Raw genomic sequence first — 24,062 nt, 5'->3', positions numbered from 1 at the left:
CAATTTTATTGCAATCATCTAATATATAAATGCTTAGTGGCGTCTGTGTGTGTGTGAAGAGAAAAAAAAAAACCAAGTTGCAGCGCCACCTGCTGGGCGGAGTTATACACTGACCTACTAAATTCTTAGTGTGTGTGGGAAAAAAAATTCAAAAAGGGCTGAAATTTGGTAGGGCTCAAACTCATTTTCGTGAGGTAATTTTACCTCATGAACACACATGTGTAGCGGCGTGCGTTAGTGTGTGTGTAAAAAACTATTTTCTCAGAAAGGGCTCATCCAATTGACCTGAAATTTGGTATACTGACATTATTTGACAAAAAAAATTAGAATAGTCAAGTCAGTTAACTTCCATCATCCCCCTTTCCCCCTGTGGGAGGGGTAGTAAAGGCTAAATTTACGAGTTGATGGGTCAAACTCATTTTCGTGAGGTAATTTTACCTCATGAACACACATTAAAAAGGCCGCTTGCGTCGGGAACTAACGCTCTTCCCCTGAGGAGGCCTGGGCTAGGTCCAAATGCATGACAAGAACCTTTTTAAGACCTTAAGTAGCTTGATTTGACTAGAATGCATGAGTATCACGCACGGGTTAACTTGTATATTATAATTGCAGATGAAAGTTCTCATGCTAAACCTTGTTACAAAACAGGAAATATTAAGATCAACGGGTTAATTGGTTTAGATGTAATGTATTGTTTGTACGCTAGTTGATGATAAGTAATACATCAATAGCAATTGAAATGGGCTTGAACATGGCCATTCAGTGTCACGGAAAAAGTTAATATGCTGGGCACCCACTTCATGAGATCCCATAAAATGTTGTGACTGAAATAAATAAATTAATTTTAAGGGCATGCTAGAGTCTTAGAGATTAGAAGCTAATATGATAAAGCATGGAAGATCATTCCACAGGCGAGGAGCAGCCTGGGCGAATTCCTAGAGGCGGGAGTGGAAAGAGGTAATCAGTGTGGTAGTAGTAGAAAAAGTATATCAAACACAAACATGCTGGTTCACTATGATCTTCTAAATCGGCGCTCCATTAATTGCCTATATGTGTATATGGAAACTAATGTATCAGAGGGCACTTAGCCATGCCAGCTAGGAATGACATTTTCTTGAGAAATGCGAATATTTACAAGATAAGATGTCAATATAGATCCAATTTTGGTGCAATTTCAGCGTTCTGCTCTAAATTGCAGCAACATATACCTGTCAAGTCGAGCTTGGCACTGGACAATGGTCATTAGATCTTGAGACAAGTTAGTAAAGAGCAAAAAGTAAAACATGTGCTTTGAAGAAGAACTATGATGTTGTAAGTTTGTTGCTCGATACATTCAGCTCATGTAAAAAAACATTGTATGTATTTAACAGTTGATCTGCCAAATCCTAAGACCCTCCAGAAGGTGATGACTCCCCTCATAGATCGGGCCAGGTGTGACCAGCTGTACCATGTTGGGACCTCCATCATCAGCAATGACACCATTATCCTGGATGACATGATATGTTCTGGTTACAAAGATGGAGGAATGAACCCATGTCAGGTAATCACTAAGTTTTATATAACCGGATAAGTGTTTCTTTAAACAATTATTGACCAGTTAGAAATCATTGGTAATGGCGATGTGGATCATTCACAAAAGCAAAAGTAAATGGAGAGTCAACCATAAACACCGTTACCTGTTGTCATTCCCTTCTTTGTGCACCATCACATTTATTTTATGGATGCAAGCACTGATTAGCATGTCAGGTGACTGGTAATGTGCTCAGAGACGTTATTTTCACGGTACAGATGTAACTAATGTTAAAGGGACACCAGGCACCTCATATTGCCAGTCATTTACATGGCAATATGTAAATTATCTTTCCAAGAGGCAAATTTATCATTAGAATTATGATGGTGGTGTTATGATCAGCAGTTGGCATTGCATAGCACTGACGGCCAGCATCTTTCAGTCAGGCGCCACCGTTGTTCCAGCCTGCAGGTGTTCAGGAGTAATCCCTGCATGTCTCAGCCCAAGATGACGCTTCCCAGCCTACTCAAGCTTCTAACCCTTCCCATTTAAAGAGCCAAAAATCAATGTGCGGTACATATTTGATGGTGATCGCAAACAGTCCCGGAATTTCAGGGAAAGCAGCAAGTTTTATTTTAAACTTAGACAATACTCATCAGGCAGGGAGCAGCAGTGTGTTGGCATTATAATTTGCCATTTACAAGGGAACCCGCTTTGGTCTCAACTCAAATAGCCCTGCTCTCCTTGACTCTATCAAAAAATATTATACTGCATTTCCGGGATGACCACCTAACTGCAAGTGGAATGTCTCGGCCCTCAGCAGTCAGTTCAGATTAGGCTTTTCTGAGCAGATCAAAGATGCTTTAATGAAATATCCTGTTTCTGAAACATTAGAAAGTCTTATGCAATTATCCATTAAAATTGATAGACATCTCAAGGAGCAATGTCAGAAAAAAGATTCAGCTACAGGGTTTTTCTTTTGTCAGTGTGTCTCAGTCACTTCAGGGCATCCCTGAGCTCATGCAAATTGGAAGCTCTAAGCTTATTTCTGAAGAGAAAAGCAAGTAGACAAGTAGGCTTTCCTATTGCCTTGATCTAATCCACCAATATCCAGAGATAATAGGCAAGAAAAGAAAGGGGGCTACTAAAGGTGAAGACCTCATGAAACGGATCTAGAAGTCTCATCATCTCAACAGGCATTGTCCTAACAGGTGGTAATAAACCTACTATCTGTTACATGTTAAACATACATAGAGAAGGCTTTACCAGCAAATGGTACTGTTAGCAAGGTTATTGCTGGTGATAGCAGCATTATGGCTGATGGTAACCCTTTGATATATAAGGTGAAATAAAAAAAGCCGTATGTCTTACCACCTAATGTGTTTTCTCAATTACATTTTTTAACATGACTTAGGCTTTTTTAACCACCAGGTGAACTTGAAAATGTAAAGAAATGAAAGGAAAATTTCTGTAATAAACTGATGAATTAATTACTTAATATAAAAATATGAAACAGGTAAACCCTTAGTTTGGTGTCCATTTATTAAAATTAAAAATATACCTTCACGTGATAGTCTAGAGGGATAAAATAAAAACCGTAATACATGACTATAAATGCTCACCAGGTACACTCGGCACACAATGACAGCGATATGAATTGGCCAAGAGAAGTCTTTGCCACGCGCAAACAGCCAGTGTGGGACAACTGCTAGTGATTGGCTGAGCGGTGAAGACGTGACTCCAGGTCATTTCAGTTCAGAGTTATTCAGCGCCAGATGTGCCTAGCGAACAGGTTGTTGTTTAATTTGGGTTTTATTTTAGTCTGTCTGAATTACCTAGTAAAAAAAAGCTCCCATTGACTTACTATACTGTGAAAGAAAATTTTTATTTTTAATGAAATATTGGGAAGTGTTAGACTTCATGCTGCGTGTTTCCATTTTATAATATGACCTGACCAGTCTGTATAGACTGGTTCTGGTTTCCACTTTACCAGAAGCAAGTTTCCCCAATCAAATACAAAAGAAAGATTTTGTTTGTGGGATGAGGATTTCTAATGAGATGGAAAGAGTGGAAATTGTATATATTAAGTGAGAGTCCAAAGAGCATCTGCAGTCCCCAGAAATCCGTCAATTTATCAAACTGCCAGATTTCTATAACCCCTCAGGGGTGTTGTTTTAGCATTTTGAAGTTTTTAGTAGAATTGTTTAAGATATAATGTATGTCTGACTGTATAATAAAATATAGGAAGAAATGAAAAATTTACATTATGAACTACATTTTGACCCTGAACATGTTTTTTTCAAAATGTTTTCTTTTTCAGGAATAAAATAAATTGTTTGCCCAAAAAATGGTCTAATATCACAAATTAAGAACCACGTATGATTGATTTATTTGTAGCAAATACTCACTATTCTATACTAATGGTAGAAAATCCCATTGTGTCAGGTACATGAATGGAGAAGGAAGAGATGAAAGGACTAGGGGGATCATGCTGAGTTGGGTGTATGCCCATTTATGTAGCGTAAAATATGTACTGAGCATGCTCATAAATAAAGGGTATGCCTGAGTTTGTGTACAGATTTGGTCTCATCTGACACTTGTACCACTTTATGCCTGATGAAGCAGAGCTGGTGCAAAGTTTCTCGCTGCCCTAAGCAAAGCTTCAGCCTAGCACCCATGCTCTCCCCATTTCCCAATTCCTAGCCCCTCACGTGCTTGACATTTATGAAATAAAAACAATAACTTTTGCCTCCTACTGGCTGGCTGGTAAGACTGCAGTCCAGAGGTACTGATGTCTGCCGCAGAATGCTGTCCAGGCTTCACTGCTGCCCAGGAGCAGAAGCAGGATTTCTAGAGGGGAGGCTCCAAATGTTAGAACAAAGCAAAGACATGTCCCCTGCTACCCACCAGCTTTACTCACACATGCCCCCTGCCCCCTGCCCACCAGCTATTCTTACACATGCCACCTGTACCCATCAGCTTTTATCACACATGCCACATCTATTCCACTAGCTTTTCTCTCATATGCGCCCCTGCCGTAGATGCCCTAGCCAGCTTTTTTCACACATGTCCCTCTGCCCATAATATTTTAATAAATACCCTGCTTAATGCCACCTCCCCACTATATTTTCTAGCACCTCTCCTCCTATTTTCTCTAGCCCCCTCACATAGTGTTTCCTCCAGCTACTTCTCCCCCACTGTCTCCAGCCCTTTCTGCCCCCCATTTTCTCCAGCCACCTCTCCCCCATTTTCTCTAGCCCCCTCCCATCCTGTGTTCTCCAGTCACCTCCCCCCCATTTTCTCCAGCCCCATCTTCCCCCATATTCTATAGCACCCTCTTAACATTTTCTGTAGCCCCCTCTGCCCCTCCATTTTCTCCATCCCCCTATTCACATTTTCTCTAGACCCCTCTCCACGTTTTTTGTAGCCCCCCCCCTCTGCCCCCTCATTTTCTTCAGCCCCTCTCAAAGTTATCTGTAATCCACCTATTTTCTCCAGCCGCCTTGCAAAATTTTCTCTGGCCCCCTCTTTTCTCTAGCTCCTTCTCCACTATTCCTATATTCCCTCTGCCCCCCCTCCATTTTCTTTAGCCCCTCTCCTTTCATTTTCAGTATATTTTCAAAATTATCTGTTCCTTTTTTCTCATCTACTCCACTTCCTGCTTCTTGTCTTATTTCTTGGAGCCTCTTGGCTGCTCTCCAGTGACATCGTTGTGACGTCATGACGCTGTCAGGACCCGGCGCCAGAGGGATGCGAAGAGGTGGTTCTGTCTTATAGTGGTTTTTTTTTTCAAATTTAAATCAAGCCTAAGAGTAACTGCTTTTATTGCTATAAAAACAAATGATAAATGACCTATTTTTAACTTATTAATATTTTGTGAAGACCAATTTAAAAGGAATGACAGAGAGTCTCCCATTACACGTCATTCTGAGTGAAAACAGGTGATACTGACAGGAAAACAGTGAATGTTCGAGAGGTGTGATGGAGGAAGCAGCAACTCACAGAGAGGAGAGGATGGGGGGGGAGGGGTGATGACTCCCAATACAGAGAGATGATCCTGACATAGTGATAAATAGATGAGACATATAATGGCAGAATATGGACTGCATATTGTATTACAGAATATATATTCCTAAACTGTTGTCCTTTTACTACAACATTTGGACATTAATGTCTTCCAGGGTGACTCCGGGGGACCTCTGGTATGTAAAGTGCAGGGTGTCTGGTATGAAGCTGGCATTGTGAGTTGGGCAGTAGGTTGTGCCCTTCCATACCGTCCGGTTGTTTTCACCCTTGTGTCAGCCTATGAGTCATGGATCCAGGGCTACGTGCCAGAGCTGAAGTTTAACAATCTAGTAAATATCCCCAAGCCAGCAATAGATTGTGAGAAGACCATTTGGAATAATACATCTACAGGTGAGGAGACACAGACTTCATTTTTAATAAACCTATTGAGTGGAAACTATGTTATTATAACTTTTGTTTTAATATATTAAGCTGTGATAATAAAATGTTGCTTTATATTTAGATTGCTTTATTATTATTATTATTATTATAATTATTATTATTGTGAATACTTTACATTTGTATGTTGTAATATTGCCTTATGATTAGGTGATATTGGTCTTATTATTAAATTAAATATAACAACATATTATAGTATGGTCTCCATTGTAGAACATACATCATCCAGAAAGTGTCAGAGATAACAATATATTTTTCAGGTTGTTTATAAAGTGTCTTTACCAGACCTTCCCTGCTTTTTCCATTACTTCTTTATCTTAATTACTACAGTCTATGATTACACAGCACGCATTACACCCCAGAATCTCCTTATTTTTCAAGGTTAACTGCCCATCTATATTACAAAAGTGACATAAAAAAATGTAAAATAGCATGTTAAAGAAATCCTTATAATTGGAGGGTAGCGATTTCACTATGTCACATGACTGATTGTGAAAGTGTTCCACGATGAAATGCATAGTTGCCAGCGAAATATAACACCTCTGGAGTAGACTTGTTCTTCATACTGTACGGGATTGCCCGAAACTAACCCAGTTTTGTCGGGAAGTGAAATCTCTGATAGAGTCCATTACTGAGACTAAATTTCCTCTTGCACCCATTTTTTTTCACCTACCCCTGGGATTCTCCTCGGCTACTAAACACCAGAATAAATTGGCTCACCACGTTATACCTGCTGCCTCCTGCCAAATTGCAGCCGATTGGAAAGACATTCCCCCCCCCCCCCTTTCTTCCCATTGTACTTATCAGAATCTAGCAAGACCACTGCATGGAATTCATGACCAGAATTATTAACAACTCCTCTAAAACCGTGAACAAGGTGCGGGATCCCTGGTTGTCCTACCTTCAATATCGCTCTCCCTTAAATTAGCTCACACAATTCCCTTCCTCCCCCCGTCCTTTTCCTTATCCTCCCTTCACTCCCAGAGCGGTTCCTGCCTCACCGCCCTCTTTCCCCTCCTTTATTTCTTCCCTCTTTTCACTTCTCTCTTTCGCTCCTTTTTTCTTCTCTTTCTATTTGACTTCAATCCTGTCTTCATCCTTCGCTCTTTTTTCTCATTTTCATTTCTACTTAAAACATGAAAAACTCCGGTCATTCTGTTTAAATTCCCACGTTTACCCTGAATACTATATGCTCCACAAAGTATTTTCTTCCAGCAAAACAGGAACATGCTCATTCTTTGCTGAAATCTTTCTTTCATCTCGTCATAACATGAACTCACTCTGTAAATGTAAGAAAGACAGAATGAACGGAATAGTTCTCTGAAAAATTCTACTTTGCACTCATAATATATTTTGCCTTTGAAACAGTATATAGGGACATTTCATGCATGATGGGGATATAAATCTGCCTCTATTTAGATTCATATGTCAGTGTTCAGATAAATGGGCTGCTCATTGACATTTGTTACTCCCACTTACAATCAACAGAAAAAAATATGACAAAAAAACAGAGTGGTCAATGGTAGAACATATACGTAGGTGGGCAGTGCATATATACATCATATCTGACAAATATGCATCAGAAAACAAAATCAGTTTTGTTATCATTGTTATTGGCCAATCTTGTATCATATTATACATTTGTTTCAACAAAACTCACTCCATAAGTAATATAGTTTCTACTCTAATGTCATCACATTGTTCCTACAGAAGTGTCAGATGTCTGAGACACATGGTCAGTGGCTATTGCATTAAAGCACCTATGACATATGTTGCCTGATTAGAAAGAAATTCAGTAATGTATATTTACAATTACTGACTAAAACTTTTTAACCAGTGTTTAACTCAATTATTTTCTTATGCTTACTTTTTTTTATTTGCTAATCTGACACCTACATCAACGTCCCCAGTGTGCGGCTCTCCAGTCGTCTCCTCACGGATTGTTGGAGGCACAGATTCTGTGGATGGGGAGTGGCCCTGGCAAATCAGCCTATATTATATGGGGTCCCCTATATGTGGAGGGTCCCTGATCTCTGACCAATGGGTGCTGACTGCTGCTCATTGCTTCATATAGTGAGTATAGTAACTGTATGTGTTTGTGTCCTGTTCAAGTAGTACAAAGACACTGTGTTTGTTCACCATTCTCACTATTGCTAGCAGCAGCTGTGTATATTTATCTAACAGAGAGAGAGAGATATTACTTCAATCATTTAATCTATGGAATACACAACACTTCAGTACTATTGTTAGACCTCACCAAGGGTTGAAAGTGAACCGGATATATTTAGAAAAAGTTGCTAACAAAGCAGATGTTTTGTGGTATATTGGGCATTTCGGTAAATTCGTGCCAGGTTTTCAACCCACCATGACCCAGAGAAAATCTCCTCTTATTCACCTACAATCTAAGCAAAGTAACAAAACGGGCAGGTGCCCCTGAGAGCATTACTCCCGAGAGGTACATAGGTCACAGGTGAATTTCTCTGGTCTGTCACCAAATACATCACAGAATCATTACACTGGTCAGCACTCATTTTATTGCCAATAATAATAATAATAATAATAGAGTGATGTTGGGGTAACTTTGGGATGCTGATTCCGTATATAATATCGGTTTTGTTTGGGCACAAATTTTTGAAGATAATCGGAAGCCTTTGAAAAGCATAAAACTGCAAAAAAATTAATGGTCAGGCAGAGCCTACGTACAAATCGCATTGAAATTGTCTCAAGTCATACAAAAGTAAAGATATGATATACATAATGAAATTTTATTCTGTATAACAGATAAACATAGTAAGTGATTTTGATAATTACAATTAATGCATAGTAAAACGCTGTTTATATGATTTTCTTTTATGTGGGTTATAAGGATAATCATGTTGGAGGCTCCATCAATAGTCAGCCACCATGTGTCTGTCCCATGTGCCTTGATACCTTCCCTCCATCACTTTTATATCTTGAGGAAACCTCTCAGCTTGTTCCTCACTTGGAGAAACCTTTACTCTCATATAAGTAGCCAATATTTTAAAGATTGTAAGCATGTTTTGCACCACTTATTGATAACAAGTTAACCCGTGCATGATACTCATGCATTCTAGTCAAATCAAGCTACTTAAGGTGCTAAAAAGGTTCTTGTCATGCATTTGGGCCTAGCCCAGGCCTCCTCAGGGGAAGAGCGTTACTTCCCGACGCAAGCGCCCTTTTTTAACGTGGTTTTGTCCACATGTCACCACCTCATCATTTTTCTCCATCACCTAATCCTTCATCTTCATCGCCACATCCTTCATCAAGCTACTTAAGGTGTTAAAAACTCCCCACTGTCACCCCCGGCAACCACCAACCACTCCCAACTGTCACTTCTCCTTCAAGAAATATATAGGTCAGTGTATAACTCTGCCCAGCAGGTGGAGCTGCAGCTTGGTTTTTTTCTGCTTTGTGGTTACCCAAGAAGTTCTTGACAACTGAAACACAACTGCAACAGGAAGAAGCTTCAACACTATTCATAAATGTTGTGAAAGTAGAATCTTTGATATGTTTATGAATTTGAGGGCCATCAAAGATTTCAGATTTTAGTTTTTACATACTTAGTCCAGGGAACGTTCTACAGATGCATTTGAAGCAATTGCCATCTTTGTCCAAGGTCTTAATAAATTTTTTAGTCTGAGCTTGATATGGAATGGTTGGACAAAGATGTTCGATGCACCAACAGTCATGTCTTCTCTTGAATGCCATGTCACTTTTTTCCGATGATTTTGCTTCGACCTAGTATCCCACAAGCAGATGAAACAAATGTACTTCATATATTTACTTTGCTACCCAAGCAAGAAGTTCAACTGACCGCTGGTTGGGTGACCAATCACCTATATACACAAGTGGAATATGCTACAATGATCTGATCACAGAGTGAACACCTAGAAAATTTGCGTGTCTCACCTTCTAGAATGTTCTGGCAGATTCCAATGTGCACATGTTTTCAATTAATTGAGGATATCCATTATCTCAATAACTAGACCCAATTAGATAACACTATTTCATTTTTAAATTTAGCAACCGCAAAATACCCTAAATTCGTTCAAATATCCTTAGAAACTAAATCTTTTTTTGTTGTTGGGCTGTGAATTATCATGATCCAGGACATCCAATCTGAATTATAGGATTTGCCATTTATTTTAAAGGTAATTACAAATCCCATTTCAGCTTGGTCTGGGTCCTATCCATGTGCTGTGGGAACTGTGGATAAAATAGAAAATAAATGTTTTACAAAACAGAGCCCATTCTGCTCTGTAAGTCACATCTTAGCAATGTGTAATGTTCAGGCCCCCTCTACATCATGGTACTGCTTCTGTGCTGGTATTATGCCTTAATAAAATCCTCAGCACCCACAGTAATTATGATTGGTCACAGTGTAGGACATGATGCATAGCTAGACTATTCCTTATGGAGAAGATTGCGTCCTCTTCTATGGACACCGTTTTTAAATCTAGCTGTCAAAGTCGCTGAATATTGGCCAGTTGCAGAAACGGCAGATTAATACAATTACCCCCTAATTACATCCAAGTTTCCCAGAGTGCAGAGGATGAAAATCCCAGAGGACGGTCTTCAGCAAACTGGAAAGCAGTTTTCATAAAAGAAAAAAAAAGCTGACTAAGAGACCCGATTACCCTCATAAATAAAACTTGTATTGTGCCTCCTGTCATGTTAACATTGGCCAGCAATGGAAAGCTGATGTGTTTGCTTATCTCGCCTATCCAAAGCAGTGTGTTGATTCTGGCAATTTTTACAGCAATCTCGGGCGAGTTTGCAAAATCGCAGCTTCGTAAATATGACGATTTATATTCTTAGAATGGGCAAAACTAGGGACGGCGATTTGTAGCGCGTTGATTTTGGTAATATCACTTTACTTGCGATTTGCTATCAACTCGCACTTTCATATATTGGGTTCAGACACGCTCGAGAAAATCGCTGAAAAAGGCAAATCGCAGCTTGATACACTTACCCCATAGACTTGCTATCTCTGCATAATACAGGACTGGGCTTCTCTTTCTGCCAACTGGGGCCTTAGGACAAACTGAAGGAAATGATTGCTATAAAAATTGATGTATACTTTACTGTTGTTGTCAGGTGTCAAGTTTCTACAATTTGCCAGTACAATAGGTCCAATGATGAGAAAGAAATTAAAGGGCTTTTCGTTCATTATTTTCCTGATTCCGCAGCAGCGTAGAGTCAAAAAATGCACAAATAGAACATAAAACAAATACATTTCTTATCAAGAGAACAATTAATAGCAGAACACATAGTTAGAACATAAAGAAACCATTACAAGAACAGAAGTAGCTAAGTACACTACCCTACAGTAACTGCCCACACAGCTTAGATTAGAAAAACAAGTGTGGAAAAACATTTGACTATACAATAAATCTCTTTCATTGTCCAAACAGCAAATATGGAGATAACACATTCTCTTTATTGAAGCAAATAAAAAAACTGGAGGAACTGATATTCATAGAAAATCATCCTATCGATTCATTAGGTGACATCTCTGAGTCACTTGATGCCTAATTAATAATTTTGTGACATTGGTCCCCAGCAAATGGATGGGCTGCATTCTCGTGAATATTGGGTTCAGTTGCTCCAATGTGCGACAGGTGCTCTATACACAAAAATACAAAAGAGCGTTGTCTGTTGAAGAGCCAATGGATCTAGCACATGAGTATAGGTTACTGAATCTTCTTTAACGGTGTCATTTCTCCTGTGATAAAAGATAAAATATTGGTTTGAACTTGAATAAAATTAATTTACACCTTAACTAAGTAAAATCAGAAGCTTGAGAATACCTTATCATTAATTGGTCACCTTGCTATGGGTTCTGCATATTTCCAAAATTCACTGTAACCCAATTAAAGAAGAGCTGCAATAAGTAATGGTTTTCAAAGGCCACCTCCCTTCAAAAAAACCACTGGAGATCCTGCTACGGGACCCCACCATTTATGGGATATTTACACCTGCTGGGAACTGGCCTGAACTGCTATAGTCGCTGGATTTTTATTCCATGCAGGAATGCAGTCAGTGTGACTGAGAAGAAAGTTGGATGAGTCATGGTTTTTCTACAATCAGCTTTCCCGACACATTCTGGCAGCAAACCCGCTCTGATCCACAATACTCCTAGCACTGCCTGGTGAGCATGATTAGTGGGGCATCACTGTGTGTGAATATAGTTCATGAATTGAATCAGATTCCCCATAGTTTTACTAATTGGGGGAAAATGGCCTTGTTATAAAAATAATATTACTGCCTGGAATTCTTCTATTAATTGAGCTGAAGTTTCAATCTTTTAGGAGCACTTCTCTATAGACACAAGTAGAAGATTTTTTTGCAGTGTACATATATCTTCATCATAGAAGGAGTTGGCTTCTTAATTTTTCCAACTATAAGTCTGTTTATTACAAACTTTTGTTACCAGATTAGAGACACTGAGAAAAGTTGGAAAACCAGCGACATTTCATATTCCTTGTTTTAACTTCTCAGAATTTACTCACTGTTATATAAAAAAGAATACATTACATAGCAGTAAAAATATATTATATTACTATCTGATAATGGGACCAGAAACAGAGTACATAATTGTCAGCAAAGTGACAGATCCTTACCCACCCATCTATCTTTGGGTTGGGTAAGAATTTCCATTACTGAATCTGTCGACGGTTAGGCCGTCAACACCAAAATGTGAACAGTCTACGTGTCAACAGATGCATTCTGTCTACATGTAAATGTAAACACTGTTATTGTCAACAGCAATAATGTTGACATTATGTGAGCAATGCAGCCGGACCCACCGACACAAAACAGTGATAAAAAAATAAAATAAAAACACTAATAAAGTTTAAAACTAACCCACCCCCTCCCAAAGCACATGAAAACTTGACCTTGAATTAAGCACACAAAGGGTTAAAATATTTTTTATTTTTTTTTAAAAAAGTGCCCTAATCATATTAACCCTAATGATGCCAGACTAGTACTGGTACTAGAAAAATCAGGGGGACAATAAGCATGGGGTCACCTCAATTTTATTAGAACCAGCACGGGGCTGTGCCGACCGGGTCTGGTGGCATTATAGCAGGGGAACCTGCAGGTAGACTCAGACTCAGCGTCGGAGATACGACTACCCCCTATGCTTAACAGCCTGTTTTGCCACAAACTGGTTTATGCTAAATTTTACCTTGATTTCTTTAATCTCTAGTTTTACAGATTCATTATCACTATTCATCATTAATGATAACATCTCACAATTATTGTACAATAAAACAATACAATCTGCAATGTATCACTTCCGCTTAATTATCAGTATTACATCTCAAGACAAACATAACATATTAGGCATTTCATGTATTGTAGGCTTTTCTTTGCATTCAAAGTACCGTCCACTTCTATAGGGAGCATAACGGCGGCAATCTCTGTTACCTATTTATCTCTTTCGCGTGTCTGAGGAAATGGCTGTTACATGGCGTTTTCATATAAGTTGTTTTTAAAATATTGTCTCTGCTTTTCATAGCTCTACAAACCCAGCTTTTTATTCTGTGTACCTGGGGAAATACCAGCTGTCCGTGACGGATAATCATACGACCATTGCTGATGTTGTGAGAATTATTACAAACCCCCAATATACAACAACAGGAAGCAGAGGGGACATCGCTCTGATAGAGCTGAACAGTCCTGTCACCTACACCAATTACATCATGCCAATCTGTCTGCCCTCTGCCTCGGTCACCTTCCCCTGTGGCATGGAATGCTGGGTAACCGGCTGGGGGAGAATTTCCTCTGGAGGTGAGTGCTCATTGAGTGGAGACTTATTTTCTCTTTTACGTCAATGTATCATTCTTAGCCCTGGGGATTAAATTGGTAGACTGTGAGGATAGGAGTAAATGAAATTGTTGTGAATGAACTACCACTATTAATGAACTCAAACTTACATTTCTGAGCTGTATGATAGCCACACGCACATGGCATATACCTATCAGGTTTTTCAGAAACAAACATTATTGTACCCAGAAATAAAACATGGTAAATATGCAGGTGAACATGGTAGTGAGGATAGTAATGAATAAACTCTGGTGAGATTCAGATGTTCATGTGAATATTTGTTAGCTGGGGCTGTATGTTTATACATGTAACTGATTGTGGAGAATAGTCACAGTTTGCTCTGTGTACGGGGCAGAAATTAGATGTTAACATACAGGGAACATATTTTTGCCATACAATTGAAGATATAGTGGGGAGTGGCCATGTCAGATGACTATTTCTATAACCATTCTCCTACTTCCATAAAGACATAGGGCCTGTTTAGTACAGAACAAGCAAATTAAACATGCATAACATTCAAGAAGAATAAATGCACTAATAGAAAGATATATGCATAATACCAGGTTGTACAGGTGGGTGAGGAGGGAATGGAGAAGAAGACATGAGGAGAGAATGTAATCAGAAGTAGGCCGTGCCAGAGAGCGTGGAATTAGGAGGGAGGAGGCTTTGATGAATAAGGGGACTTCTAGTATCGTTTAAATCTGGTTAAGAGTCTGAATGGATGTGGCACATATCCCGAGGCAGGAGTGGAATGTTATCAGAGAGAAGATAAAGCACTGATCATTGTCAGAGTAGAAAATGTGGACAGTAGGGAATGTGAAGGGAAGTAAAATGAGATTGGAGATATGGAGTGTGTTTGGGGACATTATAAGTAAGGGTGAGGAGTTTGATTTGAATTCAGTAGAGAATAGGGAGCCAATATAGTGCCTGGCAGAGAGGGGAGGGAAGGTGAAGCATCAGAGTCAAGGGTGAAACCCAGGCAATGGACTTGAGGAACAGAGGGGAGTGTAGTGTATTCAATGGTGAGAAGACATTTGGGGGGTTTGGAGACTCTAGATGGGAGCCATGTATTAGTAGGTAGCAGTAGATAGCAGGGATAGACAGCTGACAACAGGAGAAAGGAAATAAGGGGAGAGATTGGTATGGAGATGGAGATTTGGATGCACTGTGGACTGAAGAAGTTGATCAGTTCACTAAAGAAGGTGTACAATGAGAAGATAAGGTGTGAAAAGGAGGAAGTGATGGATGTAGAAACAGAGAAATATCAGTTGGAGAGGAAAGATGTGAACCAAGATAGAACAGTGCCATGAAGGCGAATAGACTGAAGGATATGTAGGAGGAAAGGGAATTAACATTCTTTGCACTTAATAGAGAGAAGACTTTTGGTGACTTTAGTGAGGACAGTCTTGGTGGAGGGATGCGGATGGAAACCCAATGTGTAGAGAGTCAGTGAGGGAGTGAGAGGATAGATAGCTCTGGATGCTGTTATAGACAAGCCACTCCAGTAGTTTGGAGGACAATGGAGGAGGTCATTGAAATCATATTCGGAGAGAGAGGCAGGGTTACTAAAATCACATAAGTACTAAAGAAACAAAATTAAATACATACACACACAACAAATTTCCATTACTTAAACCCACACATTTATATAATTGTGTAAGGAAAACAGTCCTCTGCCCCCACTGCCTTGTCTTCTGTACTACATCAGTGGTATTGAAATCAATGGCATGAATACATTATTGTAATTGGGTCAAAATTATGAGATAATGCTGTAAGTGATCCTGCTTCCACTAAAGAGAAGAATCAATCTACGAATATCAACAATAAAAATAGGCTGATGGAAGATCTAGAAGTGGGAACATATCACCAATATAATCCATGACGGTACTCACTAATTTACCAATATTTTGGATGCATGAACTTCACACTATGGAGGAGATTGAATTCAGTGCTATGTGTCTCCAGAACAGTTTGTGGAGACACGTTGAAGAGATGTTAAGGCTGAAATCTCCACCCATAGAGGTGTGCAGAAAATGAGCAGAGATTCATTGCCATATTATGTGTCAATGTGTGCAGCAAGACATTCAATATGCCCCATATAACTCTAGAGCTATCTGCCTCACATAAGAGATCCGTCTTCTATAATTCTATGGTTCAAATGCAAATATGAAATCAAGTCTTCTTTCCTCTCTCCCGTGCTAACAACCCTGCGTAATCCTGCGTTATTTTCCCCACTCTCCCTTTCTTGTCGTCGTCCCCCGAATCTAGATTTCTATAAAATCTCTAGCAAATGTTTCTCTTTCCATTTAAAAGATTGTTATATATCCAAATGTAGCTCTAATGCTATGTATGATTAGTAAGAAATGATTTTGTTGTTATGTTGAAAATTTTACCTTATCCCCCCTTCCATCGCCCCCTTGTTATCTCTTTTCTGTACACTCCTACCATGTTAATTGAGTAAAATAAAAATAAAAAAATAGAAAATAGTTATGCAAAATTTGGGTCTAATCTGTCTGTTTTAGGGGAAAAATCTTGAAACACTTCTTATTCTTTAAAGATTTACAGTTACAAATACCAGGACTCTCTTGAGAACGCAGGAGCATATAAACATCTGAAGCAATGCTGTAACAAGTGGATGATGCATTGACAGGTGTAACCTTCTGAAGAATAATTTTAGTTGCACATATTTTTATTATTTAAGCCTGGTGGGAAATCTGAGTTGTGATATATTGTTATTATATATAGTGGCTGTTTACTGTTTAGTTAATGATTAGTAGCAATGAAGGACATTCTGAGCGGACCGGCCTTAATACAAGAGAGGCTCAGGATGCGATTACATTCCTGCCCCGTGCCAGCACTTTTATGTAGCTTCATAATCTGGATCTTCAGTAAAATATCCTGTTATTTCACAGTTAACTTACAGAACCCCAAAACCCTCCAGAAAGTGATGACCCCACTAATTGATTCTGCTACATGTGACGTGATGTATCACATAGATTCTGCAGAGAGTCCCAGCACCAACATTATCCAAGAAGAGAAGATATGTTCTGGGTACCGAAATGGAAAAAAGGATTCATGTCAGGTAATTCAACGCATATCTGTCTAAGAAATGTAAAATATATATTATTTTTTAATGTATCTTTGACATTTTTGTTTAATATATTGTAAGAATTCTTTCATTTTAGTAAATATAACAAAATCATACATTTTTTTTAAATGGCTTTAAATCAGACAAACATTGGATGTGGGTTAAAAAAAAAAGGAATTTATTAGGGGGCAATTTGTTACCACGGCATCTGATGGCTGGAAAAGTTGGAAACGCTAAACTCAGTATTTACAGCTAAACCACATGGTGAAACTGGTTGTTAAACATCCTGTTTTACTGTACGGTTTTGTTATGGGTGCTCACTGGGAAGATGGCACCTGCCCGGTTTATATACTTCTATCTATGTGCATGCTGGCATTTGTAGTGCTTCATGTGTGCAGCATGAATGGGCCCCCATCATGAAAAACAAGTGTTGCCCCTTTTGCAAATAATTATTGCCCTTATTAGCAATAAAATAGTATTGCTCCCTTAATATAATGAAAAAAATTAATTTGGCCCCATTATTATAAATTAAATTTTGCCTCTCCTCTGAATCAGGCCCATTGTGTGGGCTCTCATTGGGAGACTGACCGTGACCATGTGCTCCTCTGAGTGTGACCTTCATTGTGACTGGTCTAAGTAGTGCCGTAGACATAATATGTACTCCACCTCCTCTGGCGGCCACCCCTGTCTGAGCCAGCAAATGCTAGGATTGTATGACCAGACCTGTAACATAAATGTATTGTGTTAGCAATAGGGCTTAGAACTGGCTTCCTGTCTGTTAATGACATCTCTGACAGACATATTCCTGCTGCTGTAGATTGTGGTTCTCCTCAGGCCCTGCAACTGAGGTGCACAAACCCACCCCCACCCCCACTCTATTATGACTGATTATTTTAAATAACATATTTTAATAACTATCTCTTTATCTCTATTTCTCTGTTGTCCCCTAGGGAGACTCCGGGGGACCTTTGGTTTGCAAAGTGTGGGGTGCATGGTACCAGGTCGGCATTGTGAGTTGGGGGGACGATTGTGCTCTTTCAAACCGCCCTGGAGTGTACACACTTGTTACAGCCTATCAGACATGGATACAATTGTATATACCAGAGATGAGGTTCACAAGTGTAACAAATATTCCTCAGCCAACCAGAGTTTGTGGTGGTGACAGCACCAATGGAAGTGTCAAACTAATGTGTCAAAATCTGATCCTTGTTATCATCATCCTAAGTCTGTTATAACCTCAATCTTCATATCAGACAATTGGTTAGAACACAGCAATATGTTGGATTGTGTATCATTAATCCTGTTCATATTCAGTATTCCTTAGTGATACATGTTGTTGTTCACAATCAGATGCATTACAGTAGTGTGTTACATACAGTGAAATCAGTGTTGTAGCAATATGTTGTGTAACTGTGTTTCTGATTCACGTTATACATAGAAAGAAGAAATAAAATGTGTATACAGTGAGTCTTTTATGTCTGATACACACAAAGTTGTCCCATATGAATTTGTCTTTTACATTTAAAACTTTGAAACATATCTTTAAAACACAATTAATTTAATTAGCAAATATCTTCAAATATGACATTGTGGGAGTGACAGAATGTCAGTCATTTAGTCTCGTTACAAGACAGTGCTCTCCTCCAATGTCACACATTAAACATACCCCTGATTCAGCAAGAGACACTTATGAAGATGCAAATAGGCCATGGCATTTATTGATCACATAAATTGATATCTATCTATCTATCTATCTATCTATCTCTCTCAAATGTATCTATCTATCTCATATCTATCTATCTATCTATCTATATCTATCTATCTATATCTATCTATCTATCTATCTATCTCCTATCTATCTATCTATCTATCTATCTATATCTATCTATCTATATCTATCTATCTATCTCTCTCAAATGTATCTATCTATCTCATATCTATCTATCTATCTATCTATCTATATCTATCTATCTCATATCTATCTATCTATCTATCTATCTCTCTTAAATGTATCTATCTATCTATCTCAAATGTATCTATCTATCTATCTATCTATATCTATCTATCTATCTCTCTCAAATGTATCTATCTATCTCAAATGTATCTATCTATCTATCTATCTATCTATCTATCTCTCTTAAATGTATCTATCTATCTATCTCAAATCTATCTATCTATCTATCTCAAATGTATCTATCTATCTATCTATCTATATCTATCTATCTATCTCTCTCAAATGTATCTATCTATCTCAAATGTATCTATCTATCTATCTATCTATCTATCTATCTCTATCTATCTATCTATCTCTCTCAAATGTATCTATCTATCTCATATCTATCTATCTATCTATCTATCTATCTCTCTCAAATGTATCTATCTATCTCATATCTATCTATCTATCTATCTATCTATCTCTCTTAAATGTATATATCTATCTATCTCAAATCTATCTATCTATCTATCTCAAATGTATCTATCTATCTATCTATCTATCTATCTATATCTATCTATCTATCTCTCTCAAATGTATCTATCTATCTCAAATGTATCTATCTATCTATCTATCTATCTATCTATCTATCTCTCTCAAATGTATCTATCTATCTCAAATGTATCTATCTATCTATCTCAAATCTATCTATCTATCTCAAATCTATCTATCTATCTATCTATCCAATCATTGATGATCTGCATTAACCAAATACAACATTAACGCTGTTCAAAGACAAGTTGTGTTAAAAACAGTGAATATTGTTTCCGCTGGTTGCAATATATATCAAGGTAACCAAGTCACATCAACTTCCTCCTCTTCTTGGTAGTCATCCCCTAATTATAAACATAATACAAGTTGGAATTTATCAAAGAGCTAAAAATGCAAGAGAGAGGGGAATACATTGCATAAACAAAAATTTGGACGTGTGAGTCACATTGGGACACATATGCCTTTGTGGTACCATCATTAAGTCTGCTCAGTGTGTGTCCTCTCACAATGATGGCACCGTACCGGCACAGTTGCACCCACATGCATGCTGTAATAGGTATGCGGGGGAAGGGTAGGAATAAGCTGTTATTTTACACAGTTACAGGAGTTTCTATATATTAGCATGACTTGTGTATTAAACAATATATACCATGGCTGAGGTTCCCTAGTTCGGAAGCATTTCTGGAGGTTGTGGTGGGACCAATATTTGATACAACTACCACAAATATCCCTGATGGTAACAACAGCAAACTCCTGTGTCAGATTTTAGAGCTCTTATGTTACCGTCATCCTTAATTTGTTTAACAACAAACTATAAAGCGTGATGTGTACACATGTGCAGTGTGTTACGTTGGGCAAAATTAGGGTTATTATAGTATGAAAACATTCTCATTAACACCTGGTTATTAAAAATCGTGATAAATGTGTAACCAGTGGTGAAACTACCATTGGTGCGGCAGGTGCCATGCATCAGGGCCCATGGAGATAATGGGGCCCGCTGCATGGTAGATAAAGAGGTACAGGGGCCCCGGTTCCCGCTTCCCTGCACTGGGGCCCACAGTTCGCTAGTTCCGCCTCTGTGTGTAACACTCCCATGAGGTATAAGTGAAGAGCCACCTTAAAGGACGTGTAGACAGAGGGTGCGCGGGTTCCTGAAGAGAGCGATTTCTGCAAATGTGACATGATCACTTTGGACTGAGTTTTCAGATTTAGGTCTGTGCTTTCAAATGATCCAGCTTGAGTTTAAGCATAAGTGCTTAAGTGTAATATCCTTCAACACTCCGTTGAGTGTTAAAGCTCTCTGTTACTTTCAAAGTAAGGTAACATTGAAATACATTAAGAGGACTTTGGAACTTTATTAAGAAAACTTGTTACTGAGTATATAATTATTATATTCTGCTTGATATGATACAACTGTCTTTTATTGGAGCCTCAGATGGGGTTTTATGTTTTCATGAGCTACAAATACAAATCGTTTATGGAGGTAGAGATGTGTAACAGAAGTGATGTCATGCACTTTCCCCGTGCGCTCTGTAATTCTCCATAATGCATGTGCAAAGTACAAGGCACAAGCGTTCCTGCACATCAATGCCCTCCCTTCCTTTTTTGGAATAAAATAAAACAAAAAAGAAAGATTTATGCAAAATAAAATAATTCACATGAGGTTATAACAGAGATCCGTCTATATAGATAAAAGATAATATCATACTGGTAGCAACGCGTTATAACAGTAATAGTATTTATAGTGTGTTGGTCAATGTAGTCAAAAGACAAAAACATTAAACATTCTTCACGTTATAAAATGCTGATAATGTTTGGGAAGAAGCAGACTTATCCTATATCTATGAACCAGAGAACATGTAGTCTGGGACATAATCTCTCTGGTTATCTGAATATGAATTATGTGCTTCTTTATCACAAACTCATCTCAGAGATTTAGTGACATAAGAAAACTAAAATCTACATCTAAATAGAATTTAATCACATTACATCTAAATAGCACAGAGAGTGATAAAATGATGTCTGAATAAAACATTCCTTTGACTATTTGAAATGGTTAAATATCATAAATTGTGAATTATCTCATAGCAGGAACTCCCCTTCCCACCAAAAAGATAATGTTGCTTTGGCAAATTGGTAAAATCTAAGGGGGTTCATTCAATAAGAGATGCACACTGAGCACAATGTACATTTGTTTTAGACTGCACATAAATAGGGTCTGCGTACGCCCAAATTCAACAAGGAGCAAATGTGAATATACGTCTGGTGATGAATACGGGTCTAGGTCTGCTCTGCTCTAACAGACAATACACTGCAGGATAGGTCCAATACATATGTGGAATATAAACTCACAAAAGAACGCACAGAAAATTAAAAAACTCTCAAATCATTGTTCTATGTTAATAAAATAGTCATTAATGGAAAATATTAAAATATAAAAAAGGTTTTTTTTCTCCATGAAATACATTTATTAATATGTTATGAATGTCTACTGTACTGTACATCAAATATTTTTTTACAGTTGATTCTGATTGCAAACACATATTATAGCATGCATAAACAGCCGTCATCACTTGTAATCGCCTTTTAGACCAGACCTGTAGCTGCAGTAAGAGATATGGCTGAAAAACAAGTACCTGAGAGATGCCCAAAGCTTGAATCGGAGATTAGCACGCCCATACTCTACATTGAATATGGGAAAACGCCCCTTCCACGCCCTGTTCCCTCCCGGAAACCGTAGGTGGTAGTAAGCGTCCTTTGCTCTCGATGATTAATTTTAACGTTGCTGCATTCTGTGGCGTATGAGCCGGTTCTGGGCATGTGCATATTAATTGTGCGTATAATGTGCACAAAATCGTCAGAATAGCTCCTTAGGGAATGACCCCCCAGGTATGCATCTTTTAGACAACTATAACTAGCAGGGCTCAATCTGGCACATATCAATGAACAAATATAAAGACAGCTCTTTCACTGGTTGACATCAGTGCATGGGGCATTTTTTCTGTGAATGTCTATTTTATTTTATTTGAACAAACAAAGAGGTAAAAGAGCCCTACACAGAAACTTACAATTTTTTGGAAAGTAGAAGATTGATAAATTGCTTTTTGGAGTTTCACTAGATCATCATCATTATCATCATCTATTTATTTATATAGCACCACTAATTCCGCAGCGCTGTGCAGAGAACTCATTCACATCAGTTCCTTCTCCATTCGGGCTTACAATCTAAATCCCCTAACATACACAGTCCGAGAGAGACTAAGGACAATTTAATAGCAGCCAATTAACCTATCATTATGTTTTTGGAGTGTGGGAAGAAACCCATATACACACACATGGGGAGAACATACAAACTCCACACAGATAAGGCCATGGTCGGGAATTGAACTCATGACCCCGATGCTGTAATGTCAATAACTTGTCATCACTAACCATTTCAACTATTCCTACTGGTGTCACTTGTCCAAATCAGCTTCTCGCTGCCACCACCAGTCTCCTTCATGGGCACCTGGAACTGCTTACATTTCTGGGTAACATGTATAGCTGCTGCAAAACCCCTTTCCTGGTTAATTACTCCTAACCACTGTCTTTAGGTCAGGACGACTGAGTAGTGGGCAGAGCTGTGAAGCAGAATGCTGGGCTCAAATAAGGGCATTCAGTGAATGAATGAGTTACCTCTAATCTATTGGTCACAGAAACAAAGCAGGAATTTAGTAGTGATGCTGTTTATTAATCGCAAAGTCATTTCAAGAGTTGTTACTTAGCACACAAGACTAGACTGCATGCTTTTCTTTTATGAGCCGAAAGCAGTTCCCACCCCTGTCATAAATAGGAAATATGAGCTGTTCGGACTCTGAGGAATCTGACAGATCCAAGACTTGGGGTTCCTAGTGAAACCGAGTCATGACTTGGTTTCACGCATGAATTTTGGATCTCAAAAACGAGGCACAGTGTCTTTCCCCGGGAATATATTGATGCAAAACTTGCAAGTGTTTATATACTTTCTATATATAGCTCTCCCTCGTTTTCTCATGTGCCATTTTAGAGCAGGCAGTGTGTAGGGAGGATGTTAGCTGCCGGTGCTCTGTTCTGAAAATAGCATTCAATAACAATAGAATAGTTGAGATTATTGTAAAGCAGCTCTGTAGAGATCAGTGCGCTGGAATAGTTTCTGATCAATTGGTTTTAATTTCAATCTAGCAGAGAGTTTAGACAGAGTAGTGGTTACTGGTTGTTATTAATTCCATATATAATAATATTAGTATATAGACTTAGTTAGAGATTATTTTGAACATAGTAGTAGTAGTAGTAGTAGTAGTAGTAGTAGTAGTAGTAGTAGTAGTATTATATTAAGTAGGGAACTACAGTGTGTTTTTGCAGCAGAATCCAAAAAAAAATTCTAGTGAGGGGCAGTGACATCGGAAATTAAGTTTTTAAAAAAACTGTGTTTGGTTGTGAGCGTCACTGCAGTAGAACCCCTCCAAAAAAAGGGTCATTCAGTGACGTCTCTATTTAAAAAAAGGGTGTTTGTGTGTGAGTGTCAAGGCAGCTGCACATTAAAAAAGACCCTATATATTCTACATTTATTTATATTTTTCAATAATTGTCAATTTGTATGACATCTCTATTAAAGAAAGGGTTTTTGCATGTGAGTGTCAACG

General features: G+C 38.4%; 1 protein-coding gene across 1 annotated transcript in view; it reads left to right on the top strand.

Annotated features, from left to right (window-relative positions):
- The window catches only part of LOC142097178 (transmembrane protease serine 9-like), an 87,732-nt gene extending 69,377 nt beyond the window's left edge, over positions 1-18,355 (top strand). Inside the window, exons 4-9 of the mRNA XM_075178813.1 lie at positions 1,371-1,540; positions 5,692-5,926; positions 7,885-8,047; positions 13,521-13,792; positions 16,741-16,910; positions 17,867-18,355. Coding sequence (XP_075034914.1) covers positions 1,371-1,540; positions 5,692-5,926; positions 7,885-8,047; positions 13,521-13,792; positions 16,741-16,910; positions 17,867-18,151 — 1,295 coding nt within the window. The 3' untranslated portion in view covers positions 18,152-18,355. The remainder of the gene's footprint in view (positions 1-1,370; positions 1,541-5,691; positions 5,927-7,884; positions 8,048-13,520; positions 13,793-16,740; positions 16,911-17,866) is intronic.
- The last annotated feature ends 5,707 nt before the right edge of the window (positions 18,356-24,062 follow it).

The sequence above is a fragment of the Mixophyes fleayi genome, chromosome 7, assembly GCF_038048845.1.
Source record: "Mixophyes fleayi isolate aMixFle1 chromosome 7, aMixFle1.hap1, whole genome shotgun sequence".
Classification (NCBI taxonomy): Eukaryota; Metazoa; Chordata; class Amphibia; order Anura; family Limnodynastidae; genus Mixophyes; species Mixophyes fleayi.
Note: the sequence above shows the minus strand (reverse complement) of the source record. Positions and strands in the feature narration are given on the sequence as shown.